The 16,159-nt window shown below is 43.6% G+C and overlaps 1 protein-coding gene across 4 annotated transcripts in view; it reads right to left on the reverse strand.

Annotated features, from left to right (window-relative positions):
- Positions 1-2,413: 2,413 nt before the first annotated feature.
- The window catches only part of ABTB3 (ankyrin repeat and BTB domain containing 3), a 282,735-nt gene continuing 268,989 nt past the window's right edge, over positions 2,414-16,159 (reverse strand). For all 4 annotated transcript variants that reach the window (XM_054032688.1, XM_054032669.1, XM_054032679.1 and 1 more), the window contains 4 exons: positions 14,713-14,794; positions 11,248-11,316; positions 7,983-8,096; positions 2,414-4,480 (listed from right to left, as the gene is read on the reverse strand). In XM_054032688.1, the coding sequence (XP_053888663.1) occupies positions 4,271-4,480; positions 7,983-8,096; positions 11,248-11,316; positions 14,713-14,794 (475 nt within the window). In that variant the 3' untranslated portion in view covers positions 2,414-4,270. The remainder of the gene's footprint in view (positions 4,481-7,982; positions 8,097-11,247; positions 11,317-14,712; positions 14,795-16,159) is intronic.

Raw genomic sequence — 16,159 nt, forward strand, 5'->3', positions numbered from 1 at the left:
GTGGAAACTTACCAGAGCAGCTCCTGGTAGTGCCAGTGAGAGGCTTTCCACTAATTCCCCATGCACCACTTGGAATATATACATTTATATACTTTGCACAATCAATTCAGTTCTGAGCCAAGAACGTGCATGCAAAGTTTTAGCCTGGAGAAAAGCTCCCTTAGGAAACTGGCCATTTTCTAGAGTAGAAAATATTTGGAAGCCATCTGTTTCTAAGAGATGGAAGGTCTCCAATCTGTGGAGCAGGGAGGATTTGAGTAACTGGGAGATGGTTCTGGAGTTTTCCCTGAAAAGAGTACTAACCTTGCTCCCTGATGCCCCCAAACTTTCCTGTCATATGTTTCCACCCAGCCCACCTCCTCTGCCAGTTTTCAAGCTGATTATGGGGCAATGAACCAAAGGGGAGAGCTGGGTTAGTTGAGATAGCATCTGCCAGGGTGAGGGAGGGAACCAGCATGGTTCTAGAACAGGGAGGGAGCTGGCAACAGATTAGGCAAGTGGGTGCGTTCTGGGGACTGCGGGGCAATTAAGGGAGCTAAGAGGAGATTGGGTCTCTTCTAGAGAAGGAAAGGCAGGACTTGCAACTGAGAAGGGTCAAAGTGCCTGTAGATGCCCAGATACCACAGTGATGGGTGACCTTATAAAAACCTAGATGGAAAAAAAAAGCCCTAGATCGTTGTGCAGAGGGAAGGGGAGTGCGAGTTATGATTGAAAAAATTAATACACTTTTTCTAAGGGTTTTAAAAAGAATTTCCAGTTCACCCAACCATCTGAAATTCCTCGGGGGGAGGATAGAGGGAATTCTTCCCCAGAATGGATGAATTATTGCAATCGGTACAGAGATTAATGAACAAAGGCTTTTGTTTCCTGAAATAACAGCACTTTCTAAAGGACACTGATATGTACCACTACGATAATGATTGCTGTATGGAAAGGCCATGTCTTATAGGGATCATGGTCACATTCTAAGTGTTTTTTTGAATGAAATTCACCACAGAGGCTTCTACTGAAATGGAATGATAGCAGTTCTGGTTCAATTGGGTGTGGATTAGGCACCCAGAGGGACTCCAGAATCTGTGCATTGTGGAGCTCAATGGGACCCCAGGTCTGTACCCCCCTGCTTAGCTGAGTCTGGGAACTCTGCCCCCCATTGAAGAACAGGGAGGAAACTCTGTGAGGGAAACCATGCAGTTTTTGCTGCCCTAATAAGCCCTCCCATGAACTTTTCCACCAGTGTTTGCAAACCAATAACCGTGCAATGTACTCTAATGTATCCATTAACAATAGCTTTAATAGCAATAGTCACTGCCACACCAATCAATAGCCAGAATCCTCTTTCAGGAACATTTTTGATCCCATAGACTTCTATAATCTTGTTCTCCTGTTCATGTTTAGTTGAGAGCAAAGCAAATCCCATGGTAGCAGTAACTTAAATCTGAAGGCTTATGCACTGGAACCCCGAGCATTAGATCGTGCGCAATGTTCCAGATTAATGAGCCCCTGAAGAAGCAAAGGGAATGCACAAATCTATGGGTTGACACAGTCCTGCTGAAGGAGATTTGTGGTGTTTGTTTAGAGGCAGGTACGCTTTGCTGCTACTAGATTTGGGTCTAATTTTGCCTTGCATGCTCACACAATTCCCTTTTAGTCCATAGTAACCCCTGTGCACAGAGTGAAGGGAGAATTTGTCCCTTTGTTCCTAACAGAATACTTCTAGTGAATGTAATGCTCATGAAAGATGTACTAGAGATAGAGCAAGTGAAGTCCTCTGTTTAGCAGCAGAACAAATACCACAAAGTCAGTGACACTTCAAGCTTACCACAGCCCATCCTATGCATCTCAGTCCTAACCTAGAGGAGCCAGTTCTCAGGGTGAGACAGGAGAGAAGTCTCCCTTCCCCATCCAGTCTTTGATTTTTTTTGCTGACACTGCCAAAGAAAGTTACACCTATTGTGGTGGATTTCTGTGCTGGTGACATCAGTCTACATCAACATTCCAATGAGGAACCCAGGGATATAGGACTCTATATTCCATTACCAATGCCCTGGACCGCTATTAATGTATGCCCTGAAGTCATTGCTACATAAGCAGTGGTTATCATCCTGTTAAGATACCAGATTGCCTAGCTGAATTTATACCTATGGTTTTACTTCCCACCGAGAAAAATTCTGCTTGTGGATACATGTCTGCAATGCCTGATTACTTTAGTGGGAGCTCTGTGTGTACCTGAGGGTAGAATTTGGCCTACTTGATTACTGGGTAAAAATCTGGAGCATTATAATTTTATATTTAGAGAAGTTAACATTAAGCTGCTGGGTGAGATTTGTTTTTATTATGTAGATTGTTACCAATATGGAAGAATGGGTTTCAGTGAGTGAGGAAGCACACCAAACTATAATATAAGCACCCCCAAGAGTTGCAATTGCATTTATCAGGCTCTTGCTTCTCTAGCATTGCAACATTCACAGAAAAGTAAGTCGCCAGTAGCTAAATGATCTAGACAACATCTTATATGGCATATCATATGCAGAAACAAATTGTCTGATAATTCATTGTTAGGCTGACATGCTGTGTCTCTGAGACATTAATGGTAGTTTAGACAGTTTTGTAATTTGTTGCAGATACTGTATAGGCTTTAAAATGATCAAGCATACGGGAAGATTTACAGATCAGAACAATAAAACAGTTTCCTATCATGTTGGTAACTAATGCAAAGACTGTGTTTTCTGAGCATTCCAAAAGCTATAAACATGAAATAGCACCGGACATAAATACTCTAACAAAAGTCCAAGAAGTTACCATGCACTGTCAAATTAAAGCTTCTAAAAATCTGTGAACCGGGCACAGTTTCAAAAAGCATGCTAGAAAAGAAATACATGTAATTTTGCCACTGAAAAGGTAGCGCCTTTCTCCTTACTCTTTACTGAGGTCTTCCCTATGTTTTAAATCAACCGATTCGTGAAAGGTATCATCAAGTACAAGATGTCCAGAAAATTGTGGCACTTAACAGATCTCTCTTGCTAACAGTATGCTGCAAAATAAATTGAGCCCTGACATTGAACACCTCCATTGTAGATAACCTATACATTCAGAGGATACAGTAAGAAATTATTCTATAATACATATTTAATAATAATTTAAAAAAGTCTAACTTAGTCACAATCTCTGGCCAGTAGCGAAATATTGACATGTTACTAGAATAAAGGCTGATCTTAACTCTTTCATGTAACAAACAGAAATCAGCATCTTCCAACAAGTCTCTGTGGGAATCATCTCACTACCATTTGCACCAAGAAAAAAAAGTAAATATGCTAATTTCACAAATGGAGTTTGACAAGCAGTCTTGGCAAAACAAAGCACAAACATAACATTTCACAGGTACAGTTACCATGCAAATGCATGTTGAGTTTGTTATTGTTTTTAACCCCAAATCACAATTAGCATGCAGATTTTTATTCCCCAACTACTATATTAGATATTGTCTTGGTAATGTACCTCTTTGGTGTAACCATAACCATTTAGGCAAGATTATACCACCTTAGGAAAGAATACAAGCAAAACCTGCTCATATGTATACAGTATTTACACAGTGTGCCTTTAAAAAAACAAAACATGTTACATAGATTCGCAAACACAACTCTGTCAAAAATGAATTTTTAAGCTTAAGAAATAGATTTTAAACTACAAGGCCACCCCATTTGTTATGAACAATTTTAAAAAGTTCCCACCCCTAAAAATTTGCCAGTATATTTCCTCATTTATAACAGTCTTACCAACTCTCTAACACAGTTGACCCTTATGAAACAGCAACTAACAAATCTTACGTTTCTTAAATGCACAATAGAATGGACTCTGGGATAGGTACAGTACAGTTCTTAAATGTATAACATGGTGGAGCAGAATAACCTTAAATAACCCATTTGTCATTTTAAGTGGTCCATGGCATCTTTGTTCAGGCAGAGGCTTCTGCTGTTCATTGGTGAGTTCTGGTTTTTGTTGGCATTAGCTCCAAGACCACACTTTTGCGTTCAGAATTGAACATAACAGTAATTCACAGAATAGTGCTATATCCTTGTTTCTCAAAAATGGGTAGGAGCCACATGTACAGTATTCCCTCATCTAAGTGAGGCTGCAGCCTAAAAGCAGCACCTTTGGCCAACAAAAAAAAAATATTCCAATGTGAAGCAGAATTTTGTATGTTCATTTAAGCAACTGCAACAGGAGCCTGAACTCGCAGTGTCTTTTCTGAGCGCGATCTCCTTCCTGACCTTTATACAATGGAGCCCTTCGAAGAAGACAAATGAATTGACTGAATCCGTGTCGCCAACGTCCTCTGTAAGTCTTGTAGTACATTCTGACCAGACGTGTCTCCATTCTTGTCATACAACAGCTGTTTGAAAGCTTCATTTTCAATGAGGACCATCATATTTTTTAGAAAGTAGCCTTCACAATAGGAGGATAGTTCTGTGACTCCGAGAAACTACAAAAAGTGGGGATTAAAGAAAGGTAACCACTCTGATAGGTATGGGTCAATAAATACTGTTCATGAGAAGTAAAGATTACAAACTGCACACAAACTATACAAGCTACCTTTTTCAGATGGGAACATTGACACCCACATATATATGTTTGTCAAGTGATATGTCACTTTGTTTGCTTCAAATGACAAATTCCAGACTTAAGACTATGTCAAAAAATTAAGGTCACCTTGGAGGCAAAATTCCAAGGATGAAATTCAGGCCCTATACAAATCAATGGGATTTTTGTCATGGATCTCATTGGGGCTAGGATTTGGCCCCATAGTTTCCACCACCAAAACCAGTAGATTTGGGGAGATCTACCAGAGGCCAGGTCTATCAAGGCTGTCTCCCAGCTTTCCTGCCAAGCATGATACACCTGACCGGCACCACCATCAGAAGTAACTGCATAAAGATATGTACTCTTGGCCTGGGGTGAAATAACTCCAGTTGGAAAATGGCTGCTATGCGTACAGCATGTGAAGTATGTTGTTTTTGGGACCACTACATTCCTTTACACTCAATGTATCCCATCTTGCTTGCGAGTAAGCAAGCGCTAAATGATCCACTAGAGCACAGGAAGTAGCAGTTGCCTCATAAGAAGTATTGAGCAAATGGCCTGATCCTATGCAAGTAGTAGCCCCAAGCATTCCAGTCAAGGACTAGGCCCTGAGCGTGTTCTGCAAAGTATACAGAAAAGTGCTCCATGGAGCCACCAGCCTGGGCAAACTCCTGGTGTGTTTGAGCTCTGAGAACAAATGGAAAGCTTTGGACTTGCTAGTGGATGGAGGCCTATGCAACCCATAACTGTAGATGGCTTTTCCTATCTTTAGCCTTGGGATCTTTACTCTGTTTGCAGAGTCTAGAAAGTAGAGTCAATAGTACAGGCCCACCACTAAATTAACATAATCTGTGGATGACACAAATGTTGTCTACAAAAAAATGGGACAGTTCACGGCAGGTTAGGAACTTTCTAGAGGAGAGCATTATTTTGGATTTGGAAGGTCAGATGCTCAGCTGGTGTAAACTGAAGTAGCTCCATTGAAGTCAGGGAGTTGTGTTAATTTACACTATCCGAGGATCTGGATCAGAGATTGGATTACTTTTCTTTGGTGGATTTATACTGTTCTCTTAAGATTTCACTCCATTCTTCTTTACTCCTCCTTCCATTCTCTTTACTCACTATTTCAATATGCAGTACATTGCAGTGAGGAAATAATATATTTTTCTTTTCTTTCTTATTGTTCATCTGATCCCCAGCCGGCATGTTGGGGAAGTGCTGAGTATTATGTGTACTCTCAAAACTCCTATTGACCTCACTGGAAGTTTGGGATATGCATGGAAAGCATGACTGGTACCTTGTAGAAACTAATCAACCAGTGTCACCAATGCAATTTGCCAAATCACATGGCTTTTCTCTGGAGAGAACACACAGTAAAGAAAACCTTGAGTAAAAATGAAAACTTGAAAGCTATGCTAATCAAATGACCATTTCTTCCTAGGGTCCTTTACAATCACAGGAATGGAAAGTCCTCAGGAACTATCTAAATGAACTGAATATTCAGAATATAACACTATGCCATGCCACAGAGTTAACTAATGCACTGTGATATGGGGACATTGTATGCCAGCAGAAGACAAGAAATGGAGGCTGCTTGTAAAACCTGCATTCTGAGTAGGGTGAGAAGAATTGAATAGAATGAAATGTGAACGATTTAACAATTTACAGATCATCAAGTCTGAAGTGAAGGGTCTTGGTCTCACAAGTCTATCATGTAGACACACCTTCAACTGCCAGAATTCAGGGACAGCTCCATGCATTGAGCACTTGCTGGATCTGGCCCACAGAAGTGAACTAGGGCCCAGATTCAGCATGTGCCTAACCTTGCCTTCAATAGGGTTACTCACATGCTTAAGTGCACTGCTGAATTGGGGCCTAGAGAGACAAAAAATCCAGTGTAGCTTATCTCACTTTAGAAGAAAAGGCCCAAGAGCTGAAATCAAAAATTGAAATGATTCTTTTTATCTAGGATTAAAACCCCCTGCTAAATCCAGAAGTTGTCTCTCTCACAAGCTGGGAAATAAATCAGGTGCCTTTCAAAGTGGAGGATGCTTCAGTTCCTTCATTTGTTTCTATCACAAAAGACAGGCCTCTAGATACACTTCATATATAACTCATTTTCAGGAATGAAATGTTTTCCTATTTCAAAAGCTGATGGCACACCAGTGCATAGCATTATCTATAGGGAATACATGATTGTGAGAAATGAAGATTTGATCAGCAGGAGTTGGGAATGGCCTGTGTTGTGGAGCACCTCAAATGAGTGCTGATCAAATCCCCAGGTCACACCACACCATTACATCTTTTGTATGTGCCACATCTTACAGAAAAATAATTTTAGGTATACTTGTAACATATTTTTATTGGGACTATTTTTGTATCCCTCCACCTGCCAAGCCTTAGTTAATGTGAGTTCCACTATAAAATGCACAAAAGGAGAGGAAAAAATAAAACTGAGAAATGTAAAACACTCCCCCAAATGACTTAAAGTTGTTTTTCTAAGTCTAAAAATGTCATGCTTTAATGTCCTATAATTCAGGACCACTGGGAGGACTATGGAATACTGGATTCCATTGGGAAGCTGGGCATTTTCCCTCTCCAATGATATAAAAGTCTCACTACTATCCCTGCAGGGCATTAGGCTTTGACAATGTGTCATTTTTAGATACAGAAAAGCTGTCAGCTACTAAGGCCGAGAATCACTCATCCTGAACCTCCAGTGAGGGTAATGTTAGTGGGAATATGCCCATTTGCGAGAGGAAGGAAGGCAAGTTTACTTTTTTTTAAATGCAACTGTTTGAAATGGCTTAGGGCAGGAGTGGCCAACCTGTGGCTCTGGACCCACACGTGGCTCTTCAGAAGTTAATATGTGGCTCCTTGTATAGGCACCAACTCCGGGGCTGGAGCTACAGGCGCCAGCTTTCCAATGTGTCGGGGGGTGCTCACTTCTCAACCCCTGGCTCTGCCACAGGCCCTGCCCCCCACTCCAACCCTTCCCACGCCCTCCCCGGAGCCTGCCATGCCCTCGCTCCTCTCCCTCCCCCACCCAAAGCCTCCTGCACGCCACGAAACAGCTGATCGGGAGGTGCGGGGAAGGTACTCATCGGCGGGGCTGCCGGTGAGTGGGAGGCACTGGGAGTGGGGAGCTGATGGGGGGGCTGCTGACGTATTACTGTGGCTCTTTGGCAATGTACATTGGTAAATTCTGGCTCCTTCTCAGGCTCAGGTTGGCCACTCCTGGCTTAGGGGTATGGAATGTTAAAATAAGTCCCAGTGAGATGGCCTATTGGGACAGATGATGAGGTCATAGCTTTGTGACAAATTGCACAAGCATGTGATACATATGAACGTGACACACTGGGTGTGTAGAGAGACACTTATGCGCACACAAACAGGTGTCTTACCTTGGCATGATTATAAATATCCACACAACTTTCTGTGTTTATACTTTTTGCACAGATGATCTCACAGTGTCGTTGCAAAGCTTCAAGCTGGAAGAATTTAGCAGCAGAGAGAAGCTAAACAGCAGAGAAAAAAAAGTGTTAGAAGTGCTGAACAGGGCAGTATTAAACAGTATCATTTCCTTGCTACTTTATTACATTTATACACAGACTTATAATTAATTAAGTTTCATTTAATTTATCAGTCATTTCACTGCCATAATAAGAAAAAGTTCTTTTGCTGATTTTACCCTTTTCAGTGTTACAAAGGGAAATAACATAACAGCTCAGACTATGATGAGCAGCTGTCGGTAAGTGATGAGTGGCAAACAGAGCACTCAGATCCAGATGCTGCCATTTTTGGGGTGCGTGGACAGGAGTGTATAAGTTCCCCTGACCTCAGGGCACTATCGAGGAAGCAGCATAACCATGAGAGCCTACAGCCCTTCCAAAAATGTGACTCTGAATGGAAGAATCTGCACAGCTACACATTAGAAACAAATAGCCAGGGTTCAACCCTGCTTTTTGCAATAGCACAAACAAAAGTTATGGGCTTGATGCAGGAATTACAGGTTGAAAACCTATGGCAGGTGTTATGCAGGTGGTCAGATTAGACCATTGCAATAGTCCCTTCTGGCCTTAAAATCTACAAAACCAAGTGGGTTCAAACCTCTTCTCTCAGCCGGTGGAAGAGGGTAGTGCAGGCAGAGCTCCACTCAATCCCTCTTCTGGCTGGGGGGAGACAACAAGCTCTGCTGGATGAAATCCTGGTTCCACAGAAGTCCACAAGAGTTTTGCCACTGACTTTTATGGGGTCAGGATTTCACCTGCTGCCTCTTTTCCTTGCTGTCTGGTTCGTGAAACAGCTCCTGCTCTACTTTTTCTCCTTCCAAATGTGTTCCCCTTGCCCCTCCTCTCTTGCTTAGAAGGTAAGCAGGGGTTCTTCAGCGCTACGCAGTTTGCTCTGATCAATACACATATATCAGGTTGAGCTGGGAGCTCTATCTTTAGGCATTTACATAGCACTTATCACTGGGAGTACCCAACAAAGTGCTGCTCAGTGGAACCCAACAGTGCCCTCACACTGCAAGCCAGGGCTGTTAGGAAAAAACTGTTAGAAAGTTGTTCTGGCCCTGTCCATCCACTCACCTCCAGCTCTAGTCTAATCCCCTAAATAAATCCCAAATCTGGAAAATCTGCAATGCTGATGTGACAGCAGCCAGCTGGCCCCAATTATGAATCGCAGCAAAGATTTCAGTATTTCCTGTGCTTCTTGTTACCACATTTATAATAAAGCAAGTTGCTAAATATAACTTTAGAAAACTAGGGCCGTATCCAGGCTCCAGCTGCCACCGTGGCTCAAGGAGTCAGACCTGTGGCCCACGAGAGCTCTTAAACCACAGGAAACAAAGGGAATCCTGAGGGATTAGGAGCCTTCTCTTAGGCAGCTGCATAGTCTTTACAAGGCTGTTCAACAGTCCCCCCCCCCCTTTTGTCCAACACAGCTGCCATATTTGACAGTCAAGCCCATGGGAATGCCCTCAGAGGGGACCATGTGCCGGACTTGGACACCCATATAAGTCAACTGTTGGGCAGGTATATATATGTGTGTGTGTATATATATATATATATATATATATATATATACACACAGAGAGAGAGAGAGAGTCTCGATTCAGAAAGAGGTATGGGGTGTTACCTAGTTGATTATGTGTATAGATCTATATCTGTAAAGCTGTTGTCCTATCTAGTTTGAGAACACTTTTCGCAGGAAGGGTTAGGGTTTATAGGCCTCTTTGCAAAATTGTGGGAATGAATTTGAAAAATAGCTGGTTTTAGTAAGAGAAAGGAAGTTAATTCAAGTGAGTTTAGTTAAAACTGCACCGAACTGGAGAGGACTAATTCCAGTTTTGTCTACTTATACAAATACTCCCCCCTCCAAAACTTCCTCAGCAGGATTATTATAAGGGTTACGATACCCACCAAAATAGACTCTCATTGGCCAATCATACCCAATTGCTGCTAGTTTCTAGTAGTGCTATCTCTGTCAAAACTCACCTTTGCTTGGGCGTCTCACACTGCACAATAACATAGTGGCAGATTCTATATAATCTGTACACTATGATTTTACCAGCTGTATAAATATTAGTGATTTTAATATTTAGTGTCCTATATTAGTTTTACCTGATATAACCTGAATGCTGTGGATATGAACGCTTCCAGCTCAGACTGGCGAGGAATTTGCCCAAACATGCCTTTATTTGTGTTTTATTGGGAGCCACTTGGTTGAACAATGGTTGATAATAACAATGCACAGAATTTTGGAAGGAGATCACTTAAAATCCATACAGTTATGCACATTTGATTGGGGTGAGGATGAGGGGGAAGATGACAAAGTGTAACTGGACTCCTTGGACAGGAGGATAAGCTTTTGAGATAAAAAAAGATTCCCTCTTCCCTCCATCTCAGGAGGCAGTTTAAGGTCCAATTCAGCAACACAGTTAAGCATATGGCTACTTGAAGCTGAACTTTGACTTCAATGGAACTACTCACATGCTTAAAGTTAGGCATATGCTTTCATATCTTCCTGAATGAGGAACTACACATGAGATTATTCTGATTTTCTGGACATCTGACTCCTAGCTACCAACCCCAGAGACACAGCTTGGAAAGGGGAATAGACTGATTTAGCGGCAAGAGACATCCTAATAAGACTAAAGGAATGAGGCTGTTGTACCACGGTGAGGGGAATATTTCCATATTTTGTAACACAAGCTTTTTGCTCTACTAGAAGAGCTTCTCAGAGTGTCTGGCCAGATGTTTTAGTTCAAATTATCTTTTGCTTTGGGATTTTTCTTTCTCTTTTCTGTCCTATGTCCAATAAAACCTACTTTTATTTACGTTAACTGGAATTGGGGATGGAGGCTACAAGCTGGGTATTCACAGTGGTGGCACCTCAGTGAGGATTGACTATGAACTCAGGGAAGCAGGAAGAAGTGGTGGAGAGACAGTCTGAGACTGGAGGAAGACATGAAAGCAGGTTTTCATTCCTTTCCTCAAAAAGTGCAGACAGATGCCACTGAAGACATGGGGAAAACTAAACCACCTGGTGAAGAGTTCTTTGCTGTTTGCCAACACTTGATAGAGACCATTTCCATGTGCAGCTATGTGAACACTGGAGAGATCACTTATTGTAACTCCCATCGGAATGAAGTAAAATATTTCTTACCTCCATTATTTCATTATTCTTAATTAGGAGTGATTCTGCACCGCCATAGTAAAGATACTGCATAACCAGCTGAAACAAAACAAAGAGACTGTTTGCTTATGAAAAGCAATCCCAGACAACAAATGTTCACTACATACAGTAACTCCTCACTTAAAGTCATCCCAGTTAACGTCGTTTTGTTGTTACATTGCTGATCAATTAGAGAACATGCATGTTTAAAGTTGTGCAATACTCCCTTATAACAGTGTTTGGCAGCCGCCTGCTTTGTCCACTGCTTGCAGAAAGAGCAGCCTGTTGGAGCTAGCTGGTGGGGGCTTGGAACCAGGGTGGACCAGCAGCCCCCCTATCAGCTCCCCGCTCCCCTAAGTTCCCTGTGCAGCAGCTGCCCAACAGGCTATCAATTGCCGGCAGTTCAGCTGTCCCTCCCCTCACTGCCATGTGCTGCTCCTGCCCTCTGCTGGGGAGCTGCTCCCAGGAGCCTCCGTCCTGCTGTGTGGGGAAGTGGGGGGCTAATGTCAGGGTGTCTCCCTCCCCCCTGCTCCTGCCCCCCCGCTTATCCCACCTCTATAGAGCAGGAGGGGACACGACAGAGCTCAGGACGGAGGGAGCTTGTTGGCAGCAGCTGCTGTCTCAACTTGCTGATCTACTTAAAAAGGCAATGTACTTAGAATGGGGTCAGCTTACTTAAAGGGGCAATGCGCATCTCTCTCTCTCTCACACACGGTGTGTCTCTGTCCGCCATGCTGTCTCCCCTCCCGCCATTTGTGCTGCCTTGTAGAGTGTGAGGTAGGGTTACCATACGTCCAGGTTTCCCCGGACATGTCCGGCTTTTGGGTCTTTAAATAGCCATCCGGGGGGAATTTGTAAAAAGCTAAAAATGTCTGGGATTTCCCCCTGGATGGCTATTTAAAGACCCAAAAGTGGCTGACAGGGCAGCCGAGCTGGCGGAAAGCGGTACCAGGAGCAGCATGGAGCGGCCGCGAGAGGTGGGTGTGCCTGGGGCTCCCCTTGCCTGCCGAGGGGCGCGGGGTCCTCTGCAGCACTGCCCGCCGTGGGGCTAGGGCTCTCCCGGGGCTCTGCCCTGCACGCACCCAGCACCCCCGGGGCTGCTCCTGCCTCCCCTGGCTAGCCCCAGATCCCCTCCCTCGGGGGTTTGGGGTCCTGCTGCGGCTTGTGCCCCTCTGCCTCCTCCGTGGGACAGGCAGCCCAAGGGGGTTGAGGCCGTGCCACCCCTTCCCCAGCTTCCCCCTCCAGCAGCCCCCGCACTGCCCTGCCGGGCCAGTTCAGCCCTCGGCACCACCGGGTCCTGCCCTGCCTCAAGCAACCCGCCCCTACCATGGGGCAGCCCGGCCCTGGGGGACTGGGGGAGCCGCAGCAAAGCCCCGCCCGGAGCTGGTGCAGGAGAGGAGCGGGGCTCTCAGCCCAGGCTCCGGCATCATCCTGCAGCGGGGAGCGGAGCCACCCCCTGCCGGCTCGGCTCAGCCCGGCCCCACTCTTAAAGGGACACGGACCCGGGCTCGGCCCGGGGCACGTGGGGGTGTCACCTCACCCCCCCGCCTGGGGGGCCCGGCAAGGGGGGTGCTCGGCACCATAGCTCCTGCCCGCAACCTCCATAGTCAGCTTTCTGCAAGCAAAGCTTGCCGCTCCCGCCGCCCCAGCTTACCTGCTGCCTGCCTGCCTGTCTGTTTCAGGCTTCCCGCAAACATTTGATTCGCGGGAAGCAGGGGAGGGGGAGGAGCAGGGGGCGGAGCATTCAGGGGGAGGGGCGGAGTTGGGGTGGGAACTTTGGGGAAGGGGCGGAGTTGGGGCAGGGCCGGGGCCCCTTGGAGTGTCCTCTTTTTCCAGGACTACAATATGGTAACCCTAGTGTGAGGCTACATTAACAACAATGTTTTAACCCTTGAAGGATCAGCTAGTTTATCATTTAGCAGTAAGGCATTCCCTGGGAAATATCCCACCCTCGTCCACCCTCTAACTTCACCACCTCAACCAACCTTCACAATCATCATTGCTGTGTATAGTATTAAATTGTTTGTTTAAACCTTATACTGTGTGTGTGTGTGTGTGTGTATCCATCTATCTATGTATATATATAGTCTTTTGTTTGGTGAAAATTTTCCCCCTGGAACCTAACCCCTCCTATTTACATTAATTCTTATGGGGAAATTGGATTCACTTAACATCATTTTGCTTAAAGTTGCATTTTTCAGGAACATAACTACAATGTTAAGTGAGGAGTTAGTGTATGTTACTGCCTTTCACTATCCTGCCTCCCTTTGCTTCAGCGGTCATTGTCATTAGTGTAACATGGTGAGGCTCATAGAACCATATCATTTCCGCTTGAGTAAAACACATGAAAGGGAAGAGGTTACTATGAAAAATAAGCCACTTTGGAAAAGCTACTCGTGAGCAGCATTTTTAACTTTGCATCATGAGAATGGTGTGGTGGGAGAAGGCGTATGTGGCTACCAAACAATGTGCAGGGCTATGGATTTGTCAGTCAAACCGGTCAAAAACCTGCAGGTGTCAGGCCATACATGGACATCTTCTCTGTCTCCGCACAGTTCTTGGCTTCTCTTCACGGGTAGCATGGCTTCTCTCCCAATCCCCATTAGCCACAGTGCTGTAACTCTCCAAAGAGGTTCAGGTAGCTCACAGGACAAGTTGATCCTGGCTCATTCATTTTCTGATACTGTTTTTACACCACTTAATCAAGAGAACATGCCACATATAGTGGCTGTTCCCTGATTCCTTCCCTTTCTGGGAAACCACACTCCCTCCTTTCCACACTTCTGTAGGCAAGCATGGTTGGTGAGAAGGTTTGTGCTGGGGTTTTGCATGGTAACATGGGCCAAATAATATTTCTTTTCAGGAAACTTAGATTAAGTTTAAATGTTATTGCAGGCAGCTGTAAGTGACACTGAAAAATATCTGCAGCTCTAACAATCAGTAAATGGAACTGTTATTGCTCTGGTTAAAATAAACTTTTCTTAGGCATGCACGTTTTTGAATAAACTGCATCTAGCCCAATAGGCGAGACAGGTAAGTTTGGCTCTACATTTTCACAGAAGGAATTACAAAATTTGAGTAAACAAATATTGCTAGGAAAAGAAAGGCCTCTACATCCTCCAAGCTTGTGTGTGCACATGCAGGAATATCAAACATGAGAAAAAAAACCCCAAAAGTCTATGCAAATGTTCCACTGAAATGCCCTGCTCTGTCTTCAAAGACTATAGAAGTGAAATGTACATAGTTAAATCTAGTTACTCACATGTTATTTGACTACAATCAGCACTATAATGCAGGTTACTATATAAAGGGAGTTGAGGCCTTTGCTTATGAAACCACTACTCTAAGGTATGATATGATTAATTTACTAAATGTAATTGCATTAATTTGTGCAGACTACATACAACTGTTGATGTCACACATTCCATTCGGATGGTTTGTGGGCACAGACTTTACCTGAAATATGGGGTACTTCACATAGCTGATCTCAATACAAGTGTTCTCAGCTGAGGGTTTGCTAGATAGCAGCGCTTTAAACCTAAATAAAAATGAGCAAGATTGAAATACCATACCACAATTCCACTTTGCTATATTTCAGCAGAAAGGTAAGGGAGGTGACCATCAATTACGGTGAAAAGAGGACGTTAGAATGCAGAGAAGTTTAGCGGGATTTGTAACCTGAAATATATGATGGTTTATATACTGTAGAGGGTATGTCTACACCGTAATTGGAAGCATGATTGCAGCTCAGCATACAGCACTGCAGCACGGATTACCCATGCTAGCTTTAATCTAGTTAGCACAACTCTCAAAATAGCAGTGAAGACACGACAGCGTGGACCCCCATGCAGGCTAGCAATGCAAGTTCATACCCAGCTTGTGGGCAGGCATGTACAGCCCATGCTGCTCCACCTTCATTGCTATTTTTAGCCGAGCTAGCTAGATGCAAGCGAGCACGGGTATGCCTGCTTGAACTACAATCATATCTTTGATTGCAGTGCAGACACCCCCTTAAAGGTATGTCATCAAATTCAAAGTGAAATTAGGAAACCTCTTTTATTAGGACATTTCATTCTGAGTTTCTGGAAAATGTATCTAATTTTGTGAAAAAACCTACCTAGAAAATATAGATGCTGTACCCACTTGGAACTTATTACAGGATCAGGACTGACTGTTTCTTCGCTTGAAGATAGGGCCATTTTTGAGTAAAACCTGCAACTTTTAAAAATTCAAAATTTCTTTTTGGATTGATAAAAAGCAACAGAGGGTCCTGTGGCACCTTTAAGACTAACAGAAGTATTGGGAGCATAAGCTTTCGTGTGTAAGAACCTCACTTCTTGCATCTGAAGAAGTGAGGTTCTTACCCACGAAAGCTTATGCTCCCAATACTTCTGTTAGTCTTAAAAGTGCCACAGGACCCTCTGTTGCTTTTTACAGATTCAGACTAACACGGCTACCCCTCTGATTTTTGGATTGATATCAGCTTGCATTTTAAATATTTGCAGCTTTTTTTCCCTTCTCACATCTCCATAGTGCTGGCTTGCAAGATGGCCAGGGCAAAATGTTGTCGATTCTACACAAAGAAGTTTAATACTTTAATGCAGGTTTAATACAATTGTTTGGAGATGGGGAGAGAAAGAATTGGATATATCGCTGTTCTCAGAATGTTAAAATTCTCATTTCAACCATAGATTTGGACATAAAAGCAGAGTAGAATTCATTGAAGTTAATTGTAATTATATGTGATATTTCTACAGATATGTAGATATTTACCTATAAATCTAGGATTTTAGCTTTTAAAAATGTTTAAGTTACTAGATTGGGATTGACATCCTTAGAAACTGAAGACCTCTTTTTGGCCCTGATTCAGGAAAACATTTCTACTCAGGACAACACATAAGCA

The sequence above is a fragment of the Malaclemys terrapin genome, chromosome 1, assembly GCF_027887155.1.
Source record: "Malaclemys terrapin pileata isolate rMalTer1 chromosome 1, rMalTer1.hap1, whole genome shotgun sequence".
Taxonomy (NCBI): domain Eukaryota; kingdom Metazoa; phylum Chordata; order Testudines; family Emydidae; genus Malaclemys; species Malaclemys terrapin.